General features: G+C 44.6%; 1 protein-coding gene across 2 annotated transcripts in view; it reads right to left on the reverse strand.

Annotated features, from left to right (window-relative positions):
* The window catches only part of KDM4B (lysine demethylase 4B), a 95,102-nt gene that overhangs the window by 29,108 nt on the left and 48,647 nt on the right, over positions 1–17,347 (reverse strand). Inside the window, exons 9-11 of one of the 2 annotated variants that reach the window (XM_051810466.1) lie at positions 9,058–9,254; positions 8,543–8,575; positions 4,496–4,665 (exon numbers count right to left, since the gene is read on the reverse strand). In XM_051810466.1, coding sequence (XP_051666426.1) covers positions 4,496–4,665; positions 8,543–8,575; positions 9,058–9,254 — 400 coding nt within the window. The remainder of the gene's footprint in view (positions 1–4,495; positions 4,666–8,542; positions 8,576–9,057; positions 9,255–17,347) is intronic. The other variant, XM_051810467.1, reaches the window with a different exon arrangement.

The following is a 17,347-nucleotide window of genomic DNA, read 5'->3' on the forward strand; positions in this document are numbered from 1 at the left end:
TAAATTCTTGACTGGAGCAGAAAGGCTGCCAAAATGAATGTTTCCTGGAGGGAAAAATATCTAAATCCCTAAGAAACTGGACAGTGTGCCAAAACTCATGTCATTTATTACATTAGCCCTGACTCTGTATTTCAAGTATTTTGTATCAGCAGCCTCCAAAGTTGGGGGCACAAAACCATCCACTGGGGTGCAGGAAGGAAATATTTTTGTACTGTTAACAAAATAAAATATATCTCTAGAGTAGGGTTTATTTTATCTTTAGGTCTTCCTTTTTTAAATCTCTGCTTTTCTGTATGTCTGTAACAGACATATCAGCACAGAAATACAAGTGTACCTGGGTATTTCTGTGCTATATATAAAGAAGTAAGTATATAAATAAAGACATACATCAGGAAGTGTGCTCAATTTTTTTTTTTTTTTTGCTGATAAGGAGGTGCAATCAAAAAAGTTTGGAGGGCCCCATTCTGTATCATATTGTGCTAAACCTCTGGTCCTCCCTTTATTTGCAAGCCCAGCTCTTATCTGGGTAATAGTGTGTGTCAACGTGCTCAACAGCCCCAGGAAATGAAGAATTGAACAAGGACACCTGAATCATTATTACCAGAAGATTTCTGCTGTAAAGACTTTTTAAAAGATGCCTTTAAAGCATAAATCAGGCAGAGCACTGAGCTAAGCCTGTTACAGACCCCACACCAGCACGGGATACTGAGACATCCTTTGCACTGCCCCTGTCTCTCCCAGCTCACTGTCACTCATTTGATCTGAACAGGTCTCTCACAGGGCTCTGACAACACTTCTGGAACAGATAAACATCCCAATATCATCATAAAAGGCCCATAAAAGTCTCCCCACCTCTCTTCCCAATGGAACTCTGTTATGGGAACCACACACTGATTTTCCAGCAGTGGCTAAAACTCCTGCTGGCCACTGAGGGAGTGTCTCAGGTTAGGAGAGGAGCTGCCTTCCCCTCTTCCCTCTGCCATGATGTGTGTTCCCACTGCCCAGCTCCTCCCTCACTCCAGGGATGGAGTTACCAGTTCCCCCAAAGGCAGGGAAACCAGATGCTCACAGGCAGAGGGCAGGGCTCCACTGATTCCAGAGGAGATTGGTTTCCACCTCCAGATGCTGTGACAAAAGGTCATTTCCCATAACAGGATGGGAGGAAGAGCTGGTGACACCCCAATAATGATGTTTCACCAACCCCAACCTACTCAGACCCTTCCACTACTACCCCAAACCTGACCAGTCAAACCCAGCAAATGGAAAACCAGATAAACCATCACACAAAACCAAGGTGTCTGCAGGAGGAAGGGTGAACAACCCAACAATGAGATAAAGTGCCAATATCCCTGCTGAAATCTTCCAGGGAATACCTCAGCCTCAGCATTTCCCACAAGTCTGCTCTGGGATGACTTTATTTACACTAACTTATAAACATGGGAACAAGTCCAGCCCAAATAATTATAGCTGTGCTTGTGTAGGCAGTCCCTCAGATAAACTGGTTTGTTCTATCACAGAGAAAGGAATATTGAATTTCCTTAGAGAAACAAACTCAGTGAATGAAAGGCAAATTGGATTTCTCCCCAGTTGCACAAAACCAGATCATATTTACTCTCTATACACTCTGAGAATTCTCTCCCCAACAACACCACAAATGCCATTCACCAGCTTTATTGACTTCCAAAGGGTAATTTGACAGCAGCTGGCACGTAGAACTGGGCTTAAAAGTCTTTGCATTAAGATGAACAAACGAGTTTGTAAGTGAATCTATAGAATCAGAAGGCAGGGAAAAGGGAGGTAAAATTCCAAGTGCCTGTCTTGGCTGTCCTGAACAGTTCTAGGAAGGAAAGGGGTCTGCAGGCACAAATCCATTGTAGGTTAACAGAGGAAGGTCTTTGCTGTCCTTCCTCGTGTAGCAGAGCTGGAAAACACGTGTGACAATGTGGTGTCATGGGGAGAAGTGTCCAGGGATAATGGGAAATAATGGACAGAGCTCAGGAAAGCTGAGGAGCAGCTGAGGGAGCAGGGGGGGCTCAGCCTGGAGAAAAGGGGGATCAGGGGGGGCCTTCTGGCTCTGCAGCCCCTTGGAAAGAGGTTGGAGCCAGAGGGGTTGGGCTCTGCTCCCAGGGAACAAGGGACAGGACAAGAGGAAACGGCCTCAAGCTGTGCCAGGGGAGGGTCAGGTTGGACATCAGGAGGAATTTCTCCATGGAAAGGGTGCTCAGGCATTGGAAGGGGCTGCCCAGGGAGGTTTGGAGTCCCCACCCCTGGAGGTGTCCAAGGAAGGCCTGGATGTGGCACTGAGTGCTCTGGGCTGGGGGACAGGGTGGGATCAAAGGTTGGACTTGATGACCTTGGAGGTCTTTTCCAACCTCAAAGACCCAGGGATTCTGTGATATCTTTGAGGGGAAGGGGTTTTGGTGAGGAAATCAAACCCCTTCCATAGGACCCCACACCACAGCTTTGGGCAACGGGATTATAAAAAGATGCTAAAGGAGCCTGGAATTCCTCCACTGCAGCAACATCTCCTGGGATGGGGCAGAGACAGTTAGAAATGGATTCCAGCACCAGAGGGAAGGTTTGTAGCCCAGTCTGCAGGACTCTCACCAGGCACAGCACCACAGGCAACACCTGCTGACTCACAGGAGAGATTTCTGCTGCTCAGCACCCCAGGAGAACAGCAGAGACTAAAGACTCTCCTTTCTCGTGTCCCAAGACAACCTGCTAAGAGTTCTGAATATATTAATAGCAACATAATAAATTATGAATGCAAAGCTGAGTCACAAAAACCAAAACAAAGCACTGTTATGGGATCTGGGTCAGAAATCCTGAAAACCTCGAGTTATAAATACTCAGCTTGTCCAAATAACCAGCACGAAGCACAAGATGTACTTTGAAACCCTGATTACTCTGAAATCTCCTTCTTCCTCCTTTCTCAAGGTCATCTCTACTGGTGTAAACAGAAAATCAAGCCAAATTAAAACTAGAGAATAAAGAAAGGAAGGGAAGGAGGTGGGGGGGGAGCTGAATTGCCACGAGCAGGACCATCCAAGCAGATGCTCTTTTCTTTTTTCAAGATGAAACCCTAAGACACTGGTGAGAGGCAGCAGGATGTGGAAAACTAGAGAAGCCATTGGGATTTAATTGCTATATTGCAGTGAGAAAGCTGTATATTTGCTCACAGCCACACCAAGCCTGTTCCAGTGGCACTTGCTGCAATGGTGCTGAAAATCAGCTTTTCCCTCCTGAGCTAAGAGTTAAAGAGCTCTTAAGATGTAGTGGAAGGGTATGATTTGGAACCTATTCAGCTAGAACAGAGTTTTTATTGTTCCTTGGCCATTCTAATGATCTCAGATCTGTCCCTGTCACTTATCTCTTGTCTCCGAAGAAAAATCAGCATTTTCGGGCCATTTATTCCAAACATCAAGTGTTAAACTTGTACAAGAGCTCAGAGCAGACAATTTAACACACTGCTGCTGCTTCCAGGCTCAGGGCAATAGAAATTAAGTGTCTGCACTGTGCTGCTGCTCTGTGCAACAATGATTCTCCAACCCCTGATTTCCCCTGAAAAGAGAAAATACACTGTCTAGTTAAGAGGCTCTGGAACTGAACAAAGCCCTCGATTCTCTTCCCAGAGCTTCCATAGATTTCCTTTAAGATCATTATCAAGGTTCTCTAAACACTTTGCAGCATCAGTTTCTCCAAGTGCTAAACAAATAATGGAATGTACACAATAGATTAAAATTAATTCACTTCTCGGAGAAGCCTCAAGGAGGGAGTGGATCAGACACAGCAACCACTTAACCACACACGTTAGGGGGGGGAAAAACAGCTTTTTCCCAGTAAAAATTGCAACTTTTGCTACACAGCCAAGAAAAAAGGTGTCACAGAAAGAGCCTCCTGCTCCATGGGTGAGTTCAGGCCTTGGGAATAACCATGTGCAGGAGAAATCCCAAAGGATTGGGAGCTGTCATGGACTGGTTTTAATTTCAGCCAGGCAAAGAAAGCTGAAAAGCTTCCCTGCTCCAGCTGGACTTGAAGAAACCCAAGTGGGACTCGTGTAGCAGCTGAGGATCCCTCCCAACCTAAAGCTCCCTGGATTCAGCCTGTGAGAAATGGGAATAAAGGGAGGGAAAGAGGAAAGATGAATTGCACAGGGCAGTGCACAAATCAATCCTCTCCATGAGAGGGATGCAAAAATATATTTTATTTGTTTCCCTACGAAATATTTTTTTAAAATATTCCCCCCATAATATATATTTTTACAAACCTCTCATATTTTCAAACCTTACCAAGAAAGCTATTGGGACTGAATCCTTAAAGAGAGGGAAAAATCAGCTGCTGCTGTGAGTGATGGTGTATTGCAGGGAGCATGGGAAAAACTCTGCTGATATTTCAACAGAAATAAACAGCAGCACAGAAGTTATTTACAGAGGTGTTTTTAGAGAGATAACTGCCCCAACTCTTCACTACCACCAGTGAGCAGGGCCCTCACCTTCTCCCTCAATCCCTTTGCTTCTCTCCTCTTCCTCCAGGTCTGTCCCTCTTTTCAGCTCCTCTTTTACTTTCACGTCTTCCAGGGCAGTTTCAATGGCCATGACATCCCCCAGAGACTTCTGATCCTCTGTTTTGTGTCTCCTGTTTTGACTCCTTTTTCTGTGAGACCTGGAAGTACAAAAGTGGGATTTGACATGAAAGCACAGCCTTCAATACAGAAAACCATCACTGACTTAAAAAAGCTGAATCCAAAACAAAAGGATCTTCTTTGGAGTGAAAACACAAGGTAGTTAAAATAGCTACAGGGCAAAGGAGATATCTGAAAGGGAGCAGATGAACCTTGCATAACACAACATTTAAGATCCATTCTTGCAGCCATTAATTGTCTGGGTTTCCTGAAGAGCTTTTTCCCACCATCACTAATGTAAGCTCACAAGCTGCAGTCAAAGTGATTTTAATTGTGGTTTTAAATCTATTTTGCTTGTATTTCAAAATACAGATGAAAACTTGTTTAAATCTCTCTTTCATCCTCTGCCTCCATTCCATTATTTCAGTTCATTCTGGCCGTGCTTCCCTTTGGCAAACTGCTGGAAGTCTGCAAAGCATCATCTCCCAGCTCTGAGACATTACCCAGCACTGCCAGTTCCTAAAAAACACACCATAATGAATGTTCAGAGCAAAATCAATAGGCAGACTATGATTATTCAGTGGTATAATTCACAAGGTCCAAGGCCTTGAAGAAATCTAACTAAAAAATAGGTGTATTAATATGATCAGACTAATACTAATGAGCCAATAGCAGTGCTGTTCATTCTTTTTAAAGTCAATGCCACTAAGAAAAAGAGATTACAGCAGCCACAATGCAAAGAAAAATGCAAATTCAGAAGTCAGGATGATATTTTTCTTGGTTGGGAACAGTAGGAAGCCAAGCACCCACCCAGACACTCCCTCCCCACTGCTCAAGAGGGTCAGGGGGGGAAAACAGGAAGAAAAAGAGCCAGAAAACTTGTAAGTCAAGACAAATGCAGGTGAAGGAAAGAGGAAAGGATGAAAAGAGAAAGAAATAAGCCCAGGAAATGCACTCACCGTGTCCCCCAGGCAGAGCAGTGCCCAGCCAGGCTCCAAACAACCCCCACCCCAGAAGCCAAACCCCTCCTTCTTCCTCTCTCCCCCAGTTTTTATTGCTCCCCATCCCATTTTATGGCACAGGAGCTCCCTTTGGCCACTCTGGGCCAGCTGTCCCAGTTGGGTCCCCTCCCCATCTCTCACCCACCCCACAGAGGGGGGGAAAATAAAGCCTTGACACTGTGCCAGTGAAACCAAAACCATCAGAGCCTTCTGAGCACTGGTGTGGCCACAAATCCCAGCAACTCCATCCCAGCCAGTCCCAGTCCAATGTTTTTACAGAACCCAGTCCAATGTTTTTACAGAACCCATCCAATAGCTCCTTGAATTTTGGGTTTAAGTCTAACATGCTCTCTTTTCAAAAGAGGCTGATCCAGAAACTTGTCATTTTTACCCCATTTTTAGCATGTAGACACTTTTTTGGGGGAGTGTGTGACAAACAGTCAAACACAACCACTGCCTAAGAATGTAGAAAAGCTGAAATTCAGCTTCCCATCCTCGGAGCCCAGAAATTCAGCTGCTAATTAGATTTGCAGCACAACAGAATTAAGGGCCCTTAATCAGGTAACTGCCAAAGGAGGGAGAAAAAAAACTTCCACCTGAGATGGAAGATGAATAGAAAAGCAGGTTGATCCATATGCACAGAGATTTCTAATTGCCAGACTCTGAGCATATGGTGGCTCTCCAAGTATAGATGTTGCCTTCACACCTGCAAGACAGTCATTAGCAGGAACACAGAGCTGAACCCAAAAGGATCAGCTTTGCTCTTCACCCATATTCCAAGACCACATCACCTTCCCTGGAGGGGGAGGAAAGGCAGGTGGGAGGAGAAAATAAAGCTGTGAGACTCTGTCATTGCAGCTGGAACTTTTTTTGTAGCTGCAGAAAGCATCAGAGTGGTGTCAAAGGGTGGTTTTAGGAAAGGGTGTTTTATTCCTGTGGGGTGGAAATGCCAGGTAATAATGACAGCACAAAGCTTTATACTCACAGGAGATAAAATACTCACAGGAGCTAAAAAAGGAAAAAAAAGATCTGGCAGTGCTCTTCTCACTCTGGAGTTGTGGGGAAGAGAGGCAGGAAGCTCTACATTTAAAGAAACTGCTTCCAGAACTGCAGGCTGAAGGCTGAGCAGCTTCCCAGGTGAAGCTGTTCTGGGTCTGCCAGAATTCACACACCAGAAATGGGCTGTTGGGGACTGGACTGGACTAAAAACAGTCTCTTGCTGAAGCCACAAAGTAAACAAAGTTGAGTTTTTCAAGGTAACTAAGTCTGACTGACCTTAGAGAAGAAATAACACATCTCTGCAGAGTTTAAAAGCTCCATTTTCCAGGAGAGCTGACAAAAAAGCAGCGTTTGTACTCTTTGAAGAACAGACCACAAAGTGACTTAAATTAAGTAGCTACAACTGTGAAGAGGTTTGGGCAGAGGTGAATCCCTTCCCTCCATCCTGCTGAGAAAAATCAGGCTTCAAGTAAAATGATGTCTTGGAAAGACATAAGCACAGGAGAGAAAGTACTGCTAAGGAGTATTGAACAGCTTCAAAACTGCTTCAGGATAATACTGAAATAATCCAGGCAACACTGAAGAGATAAGGAAAAAATGTACCTGGATCTTTTGCAATAGGCTCAGGTTGAGAGAGAGGCTTCTCTGCTGAGGGAAAATAATCCTTGGTGTTCATACAGTACCTTACACTGTGCAAATATTTATATATATAAGTAACCCTTAATAGTGACAGGCAGCAAAGAGATTCCCAATTTCCAGATGAGGAAGGAAAAGCTCCAGGGACCCACTGGAGTTCAGTCATTGCCCAGAGAGCACAAATGGCAACTTTCTGACTGAGATTGCACTGCTTTTCCTGAAGCTCATTATAGAAGGAATAGCTGCAAACATCTTAGGAATATAACCTCTGGGGCAGAGCAATATTGCAGAGGTCAGTTATCTGCCAAATGCCATATTTATTGTGTCTTTGGGAGCATGGATTTAGTGGGGAACACACCTTTCCATTTCAGCATTTGTAAAATAATACTGGACAAAATACTTCATGTAGGGAACACAAGTCACAGGAGCCCCAGTCCAGGGCTCACTGGGTGACTGAAACTTCTGGAAGATGAACAGCAGTGATGGAGAAAGAAAGATAACACACTACTAAAAGTGTCTCTTTCTTTGATAAAATGCCTAAATACATCAGCTATCGTCCAGTTATTAGGTTTTTAAATTGTTACTCAGAGTCCACATCAAAGATGGCCCCAGGAACTTATTTAACACTTTTTTTCCCCCTGGATTTCCAAGCAGTGATACTGGAACTGAAATTACCAGCAGAATATTACAAGTGGATGAAGCAACACAATTTCCAGAGCCTGCCAATGCTCTCAACCAGGAATTCAACAAATGCTAGATGAGAGCAGGAAGAAACCATGTGCTGCACTGCAAGTGGAATGAGAAAGATGTAAAAAAGTAGGCTATGGGAGCATATGGAAGGGCACACCCTTTACCTCAATACCTTAAAATACAGAATCTCATTCTTCAAGTAAGCTTGAGGAGGAAGGGAAGTTCTCCCACCACCAGCCAATGTTCAAACCCCTCCAGTTCAATTCTACTCTGAGTCAGCAGCAGCATTTTTATGCTTTTATGAGTTGCCCTCATCCACAACCAGTTATCATCACACCCCCCTGCTAGTTCAGCAGATTAACTCCAGAATGAAAACCAGAGTTGAGGGTCTCCAATGACACAAGAGGTCACAGAAAACTACACCAAACCAAGAGAAACCTCGATGCCCAGAGATTTCCTGGGGGCTTTCAAAGAAGGTGATGTGAAAATACTCAGTGAAAAAGAGGCAAACACCTCCAAGAGTTACTATTTTAAGAAAAACTTGACAGGAGAAAGAATGAAGTGATTGAAGGTGATGAGGGAAGTCACCTACCGGTGTTTGTTGTCCTCTTCCTCATCTCCTATCCTATAAAAGCAAGATTCCAACAGGAAAAGGTTAGCATGCCAAATTTTCCACTCCAAGCATGCTGTTAACACACAAAACCCACAGACTTGGAGAAAATTAAGACAGATCAAAGGAAGCACAGAAAGGCATGCATAAAATCCCTTTTGCAACCAATGGGGCTTTTTTTTTTTTTTTCCCTTCCTGCCTTCTGATAAGTGAAGCTCTAAATGTTTACCATAGATTTTTTTGTCTTCCAGGAGAAGATGAGATGTGAGGGGGCACCCGGTGTCCTACTTTGGAGAATATGTGCTTTTATAACATTTAAAGGGAAGAGAACAATGAGGGACACATTACCCACGACAATTACAAGAGGTATTGTATAAGGAGAACAAAGGGAGGAAAAAAATAAAGAGTTTGAACTATCTCAAACTAAGAATTATGGCATTTAAAATCTTAGCAATTAGAATCAAAGGGCTCAGACACGACGACTGTTTTCTCTTTACCTGCGGAGCAATTTTGCCTTCAGCTCTGCCTTTGTCTCATTCCAGGCATCCAGTTCTGGGCTGGTCAGAGCTGTGGGTTTCATGTGGTCCAGGACAGCAATGTCTTTGCCTTGTTTCCATAAATCATATCGTTCTGGCTGCAGGACCCTCACAAACACATCCATGGAGATCTTCACCATGTCCTTGCGGCACGTGCACTGCAAGAGACCCCCCAACACAGGACACGTCACTCTGAGGGACTTCTCTCACCTCCTCAGCCAAATTTTCCCTTTCTCCAGAGGTAAATTAACCCTCCCCAGCGCTGGCTGTAAGGCCTGCAGAGGGTTATTGGGAAGGGTTGATGTTGGGAATCACTTTGATGGCTGTTGGGTGTTCCAGCTCCATGGAAAGCATCAACTCCACCTGCTCTTGGCAAAGCAGAGGCAGCAAAGCTGCCACACTCTCCAAGGGGAGTTGAAGACTCTTTTTCCAAGCATTTTGTTTTCCCTCTAAGGCCACCAACAGGCTTTCTGGTGGCTGACACTCTGCTCATCCACTGTCCTGCAGTCATTAGACAGCAACTACTTTGTCAGAGTGTGACCTGGCACCCATGTCCCCTCCATTAGCCTGTCTCTGGCTGAAAAGATATTATTGATATCACTTCATAACTGGGGGAAAAAAAAGCCTTAGAGGAACAAAAGACTAACCTGGAGAACAGGGCAGTTAAACTTCATAATGACACATCATGACATGGCACATCAATCCTGGGCAAGAGCTGAGAAATAAAGCTACAACAACAAGTCCAACCTGCACCTAAAGCATGTGGGCAGTGGGAGAAAATGGGCATTATTCATCTCAACTGGCCTATGCTCATTAAAACTAACCTGGAACTGCACCCCTGCCATTGCACAAGCCAACATAAAGCTACTCCCAAGTGGTTTTCCTTGGATATATCCATTTGCTGTGATGAAACCCAGGGGATTCTCACCCTGGACACCAATCTCAGTGTGAATGGGCATTTAGTCTTTATAAACTTAATCAAAGGAAGGTAGAGGATGGGAAAGGACACAGGAAGCCCTCAATGCCCTCGTGGCTCTGGGGGCTGCAACCAGAGCTCTGCTTTTGTGAGCAGCTGAGCCCCTTTTTAGTCCTGCTCCAAGGTGCAAAGCTTGGCAGGGGGTGAACTTGCACCAAATTGAGTTTCAACTTTGAGGTTGAGGTAATCAGAGCCACTTTGCAGGACGGGTTTGGGGGTTTTTTCACCCTTCCTTCACACCTTTTCAAAACAATTCTACCCATTCTCTTCACAGAAATGCCTGAAATTAAACCTGTTTCTCCCTTTCTTCCTTCACTTTTCACCACCTTTATTAAAAGATTTATGGCTGTAGTTAAGAAGCCACTGAGAGAGAGAGAAAAGAGCCTTTCTGGACAGTTCTCCACTATCCCACTTCCTCCCAACTCCTGTTTTCCATTTTGCAAGGACCTCTGGCTGCTTCTGCTGCTCCGGTAACCCGAGAGGGAAGGAGTATTTATGGACAGGAATTTTCAGGAAAATTCCATTCATTTCATGAAAAATAGTGCAAGACAGAAAGGCTGGAAATGCAATTTGGCCAAAGCATGGCAGGAAAACACAGATGGCACCTGTGCTTCAAATTCCAGCCCGGGCAGGAGCTTCCCAGCGGCACCTCCATCAATCCTGGCTTAAGGGATTTGGATTGAGCAGATTTTCAGTTCATTTTTCCTTCAGAAATTTTAAAAGCACCTGTGCAGGGCTACAAAGAGGAACACAGAGGAGCAACCCCAGCACACAGCAGCAATGAGCTCTGGGGATTGACCTCCTCAGCCTCCACAGAGGATGAAAAACGGCTTAAAAGGGGAACACAGGTCCATTTTGTGACGCTGACCCGGAACCAACAGGTCCTCACACATGTCATGCCTTCAAATCCAGCCCAGCAAATCCCAAGGCACAGGGGTCTAAAGGTCTCCAGAGCAGTTTCCAACCATCAGCAGCTTAAGAGTCTCCCAAAAAGTGTACACAAGGATTAGGGAGAGCCCACCCGCCGAGCTCTCGGAGCGCTGACTCCGTGGGCTGCATCTGCCACGTCCCACCCCCCCAGAGGCCTCTGCAGTAGCTGAATTCCTTTCTTTACACAAATCTACCATGATGTATGTTTATCCTTCAATTTTAATTTAATTCTATTGCTTTCACACCAGCAGGCATGAATAATTTACAAAGCCTCTTTCCTCTGGGGCTTCTTCCGGCCCGCACGGTTTTGTTTCCTCAGCTGCTGCAGTTGTGTCATCTCCATGTTCCCATCATGGGCAGGAGATTTTTCCATCCCCTCCCCTCAGACAGCAGTGAAATGCTGCTTGGTACAGCAGATGCTTCCAATACAGCTGGAAAAGGGACTGTGCATGTGGGTGTGAGGGGTGGCAGAGGGACAACGGGGGGATCAGGAGGAGACTGTGGGTAGAGAAGGGCAAGAAATTGCCTTTGCCATTAATTCCCTGCCCCAATCCATTAGAGTAGGACAAAAAGGGCAAGGTTGTGTTTCCTGGCAATGACATCCAGTTCCACATATTGCCTTCCCCCTTCCACATACACAGAGTTATATTTCTTTCCAAGTATTTAACTGTGGTCATAAACACACGTATTTCCTAACAGATTTTATGTCTCCACCCCCCATCTCTGTCTATCCCAATCCTAATTTCTGCAGAACAAATCCCTCCATATTCCCTCAAACTCCAACACTTTTATATCCCACTATGATTAAACTTTATAGGAAAAAAAAAGAATAAAATTGAACATGTCTACACTTAAACACCATTGTTAGGGAGAGATGCAAAACCTTGTTTTATTCACGTGAGCCAAAAGCAAACCCCAAAGCCCCAGTTTGGGAATTCACAGAATTCCTATGGACCAGCAGCCCTGGGAAGGATTTCAGGGTGACTTGGATCACCCAAAGCACAGCCCTGCACTAAATGGCCACATGAAGGATCCACCTTCCATGTCCAAATGAGAAATTCAAGGAACTCTGGGATCTAATCAAGTCTCATCCCGTCTCTTCTCCAGTTGGCAGCCAGACCCCCACTCCAGGCTCCTTGGGAGCAGCAGGGCTGGCAGAGCCACAGCTCCAACAACACAGTGAACAACAGAATATTCATAGCTGGCATCTCCAAGGAGCAGCTGCAAGTCCTGAAAATGGGAGTGGAAAAAAAAAATCCAAACTAAAAATCAACCCGGTTTTCAAGTTGGCTTTTTGGCTTTGGTCACAGGGGAACAAGAGCAACAAGACAAGGCTTTCCACAGTCACCAAATCTGCAGGAACTTGACTTGCTTCATCTTCTGAAGGCTTTTCCCAACCTCCCCTCTCCTTTTCCATGAGTCAATGCCTTTGCTAACCATAAGCACATGCAAAGGCAACTTGCAATCCAAGCCCATGGAAAAATACTGTAAGGAAATGCACCATTAAGCCTCTTTTCCAACCCAGAAACCCAACATTCTTCTTCTCCTTATTATTTTATTATCTGCTGCTCGAATTTGGAGCCTGTGGTAAAATGTGTGACCACACCAGGAGACCTGTCCCATCAATTCTAACTCCAAGACTGATAGTGGGAAATTTGTGGCTGTTGAATGCACAACCATTATCTTATTTGCAGTAGTCTCTACCATAAAAAACCACAAATAAAATATAAAAAAACTATATAAAATAACAGTCACATAAAACTACCGTCTCCTTGAAGTAATAAAATTAAATGATATATGGAAAAATGCACTAATTCAACTTCAACCACCAGCATTATTTATTTAAGGATATTTCTCTCAATTCCCAGCTATTAACACTAAACTGAACCTCAGCACTTTCATCACATATAAAAAGTTAATGTAAAATAAGCCTTTTCCATAGTCCCCAAAATTATATATTTGAAGTGGCACCTCTGGCTCTGCTGGAAAAAAAACCTTCTTATTTAGATGAAATCAGTTGATAAGACACAGCTGAGTCTTTTTTGCCTTAATGGAAATTTAAATAGAAAGAACCCCACCAGGCTCAGAGTTGAAGTTCTTACAGCTATTAAATGCCAGAGAAAAAAATCTTTGCTTAAAGCTTTTCTATCAGCCTTTCCTAACAATGAAGCCTAAAAGCAAGTTCCTGGGAAGGAGAGATGGTTCTGCTCAAAAGGCAGCTGAGAAACTCTCACTGTGTGTTACAGGAACACACATTGCTAAGGCAGACAACACTCCTAAGCTTTTCTCCATGCATTTCCAGGAAAAAACAGAGAGTTTCAGCTTTTGGGAGAAACGTAGAGTCCTCCCAGAACAATATTCTGAAGCAGGAATCCAGTTTGTCACCATATTCCAGGTGTGTTGTTGAGATCTAGTTCAGGCTCATCCAATAGGACGGAACAAACCAGTTTGGGCTCCGCTTTCCTTTTCCTTCCCCTCAGCCTGAAAGATGAATGGCAGGTATTCTGCAAGGAAATAAGGAGTTAAACTTGGAGGAGAAGAAGGAAAAACCTCAGCTGCAGAGTTTGTGTGTTTAATGGTTGGTAGTTGAAAGCTTGTGGGGAGGAAGATGAGTCTTGACCCCCCGTTTGCAGCGTAATTACCGGCAGCGTCTCAACAACAAACCAGTTCATTAGGAAACCCACTGGAAACCCTTCCCAGAGCTTCATAAACAAAACAATTAGGCAAAGATTTCCATGGACTCCCCCTGGTCCCTGGCTGCAGGGCACACTTTCTCCTTGCCTGCTTCCTTAACGTGCTTCCAGGCGGATTTCTGTGGGCAGAGGAGTCGGGTAAGTGGCAAGTGGGGACTGAGACTCATCCCACTCCTAATAAGAGGATTCTGGTTTAAGACATGATATAAATGCTGTGTGACTTGTTTCATTGCAGGCAAACAAAATAACAACCCATCCCAATGGGAATCAGGCTTCTGCTGGGAGAGGACGTGGAGATTTCTACTTTTTCCTGTTTGCAACCTCTGCCGGAATTCTTTATGTTTTACCATTCCATTACACCTGTAAGGATGCTCCTGAATCCATCTCCAGGACACACAAGACAAACAGGGGGGCAGGGGGGAGGATCACCTCCACAGGGACCTGAGTTCTGTGTCTCTGAAGAGGCTGGAAGAGCACAGGAGGAGGTTCAGAGCTCGCAGCAGCACTGCAAGAGGAGAAGTCAGTGAAGCACCAGCTCCTTCCTGCTTTGACAGACTCATCCCAGCACAAGGGATAAACAAATTAGGACTTTCATCCAGTGCTTTTGACACAGTCTATGGTTCATCTCCAAAGCCAGATGCCCCTTGGCACGGGAATGATTGGGGCTGGGACTCCTGTGAGGGAGAACCAGAGGGAATCAGCTGCAGGGAGCACATCCTTCCCAGGGGGATTTGCTGCAGGCACAGGACACACAACCCACACTGCCCAGAAATCCCAGGGAGGGACTGGGACACTGTGCCAGCCCTGCAACATCAGACTCCAGGGGTTCAGGGCAGTTTTCCATCCTGGAGATCAGCAGTTCCCATCCCAGAGATCAGCAGTTCCCATCCCGGAGATCAGCAGTTCCCATCCCGGAGATCAGCAATTCCCACTCTGGAGTTCCCATCCCAGAGATCAGCAGTTCCCATCCTGGAGTTCCCATCCTGGAGAACAGCAGTTCCCATCCCAGAGATCAGCAGTTCCCATCCCAGAGATCAGCAGTTCCCATCCCAGAGATCAGCAGTTCCCACCCCAGAGATCAGCAGTTCCCATCCCAGAGATCAGCAGTTCCTATCCTGGAGAACAGCAGCTCCCATCCCAGAGATCAGCAGCTCCCATCCCAGAGAACAGCAGTTCCCATCCCAGAGATCAGCAGTTCCCATCCCAGAGATCAGCAGTTCCCATCCTGGAGTTCCCATCCCAGAGATCAGCAGTTCCCATCCCAGAGAACAGCAGTTCCCATCCCAGAGAACAGCAGTTCCCATCCCAGAGATCAGGAGTCACCCTGGGCTGCAAAAGCCATGACTAAGCAGCACTAAAAACAGAGCATCCTTTACACCTTGCAGTAATTAAGCTCAGGTAAATTAGGCTGAGGAGAATTTAAACCTGACCTAGTCTGATTAAAATAATCTGTTGAAACCCCCCAGTTCAGTGCTCAGGGTTAGGCCAAGCCTGAAGCCACCACTGTCCCCATCCCTGTCCTATTCCCTGTGAACAACATCCTGAACAGTTTATAATATATAATATATAATAAATAACAACAGTATGTAAGTCTGGATTTAAACCCAGTCTCTCACATGCCCTTTCTCAAGGGCAGGACATCCAGAAGGGCCAGGTACCTGCTGACACTCATCCATCTGCTCCAGCAGCATCCCAAGGACTGGAGTCCTGGAAACCTCCAGGTATTTATTCTGCTGACAGAACTCTCAGTGTTCTCCCCTCATTAACAGAAATCATGAGCAGAACGTCCCAGTCAGTCCTTCAGAAGAGGAGCTCAGAAAACAACTCATAACACAAAGCTTCAAAACAGTCCCTAAAAAAAAATAACCATCTCCTTTCCACCTCAGCAGGAAAAAGCCTGTAAAAAATCCTTTTTATTGCACAGAATCAGTGCTTTGCCCAGAGTGAGGTATTAGGGGTGTTTACAAATAATACAAGAAAATAAGTAGGAAAAAAGGTGGAAGATTTTGTACAAGAGTAACTTTGAATCCATCTGACAAAAATAAACCATGGAAATGTTATTCCATAATAGATTTTTTTTTAATGTATTCTAAGCTTAAAAGGTCTAATTAGAGTAAAAGAGCAATTCTGAATGTCTGACAAAAATAAACTATGGAAATGCTATTTCATAATAGATTTTTTTAATGTGTTCTAAGCTCAAAAAGGTCTAATTAGAGTCAGTTAAGGCACAGACACAAAGTGATGCAAAAATACAATTCTGATGTCTCTTATTTTGGGGAGCAATTTTACAGTATTACCAAACAGTTTCTGCAAAAAAAACACCTCACAAATTTTATTTTCTTGGGAAATATTGGTGTTTTACTAAGATCTGAATAGTAAGAAGAAAGCTTCAATTCAGACAACTTGAAATCACTGATATTCCACATATAAATTTGAGATTATTTCAATAGTATAAATATATAAATATATATTAAAGCAAGGGAGGAGAAGGTTTAGAAGCAATAAGCCACGTAAAAGAGCACAGGCTGAGATCCAAAAGGTCCCTGTTTTGAAGATGCCTTTGTAGATCAGGAAAATCCAAATGGAAAAGTCTTGTTTTCCCCTTCCCTAAATGACTGAGCAGCAGAGCAGGGAGGGTTTTATGGGAATACTGCCTGGGATGAGATAAAGGCTACTTATTTCAGAACCCAAAATGTAAGATTTGGGAAGGAAGGGCAACTTGACCCTATTTTATATCAAATAGATAATTCCAGCAGTATTCCTGGAGCAAAGAGGAGGTAAATGAAGGTATGGAAGTGTTGACAGGAACCCAGAAATTATCCAGGAATGTCTGTGCAGGAATTATTCCCCTCCCATCCACTTATTTCCAGTCCAGTTTCCAAAAAAAATTGAAAAGCTGACCTGGGAACTTGAATTTCTGCTCAAATTGTACCAAAATTGTATGAAAAGAAAGGAGCTTTTTGTACAGCAGATTTAGAGGCCACCTCGACTTGGGGAAGGACATTTCACTGAACCCCTTGGGTTTAAAAGGGTTGTAAGGTCAAAGACACAGCTTCCAAAATCCTCTGTGGTGGCACCCAAGGGTCTCCAGAAACAAAAAAGCAGGAATGTAGAAAGGAATGCAGGTTCAGGGTGCAAAAATAAAAAGAAATAATTAGTTCCCCAGAAACTCTGCAGCCATTGTTATTTTTTAGCTAATACTGACAATTGTTCTACAACTGGAGCAGAACCAGCACCTCAGAAGCTGATCTTTCCACTTCAGGCTGGTTATTCTGTATTTTTTACAGCCTGGGCAGGTTCTCTGTGGTCAGAACATTCCATTCATCTGGCAGGGAATTAGCACAGTTTCTCCAAGGTGAGCCATTCCCTCCCTCTCTCTCACCACCCCACTGACGTGCATCGCCCTCAGTAGAGCAGAATCCAAATTTCCTCCCCAGGATGATGTCCAGGAGAACAGTACAAGTGGCTAATTATGAACCTTGCCTTGTCACCAATCTCAGAAGTGCTGGCAGGACAAGAGAGCCCAGCTGGTCACCCAAGGAGTGGAGGGAATCACCTCCAGCCAGCTGGTTTAGTGCAGGAACAGCAGGTTCCTGCAGAGCTTTGCCCAGCTGAGACTCCCCAAGAACTTGATCAGGGGGTGTATGACCAG

This window comes from Manacus candei, unplaced genomic scaffold (genome assembly GCF_025592945.1).
Source record: "Manacus candei isolate 608988 ecotype Guabito, Panama unplaced genomic scaffold, ASM2559294v1 h1tg000078l, whole genome shotgun sequence".
Taxonomy (NCBI): Eukaryota; Metazoa; Chordata; class Aves; order Passeriformes; family Pipridae; genus Manacus; species Manacus candei.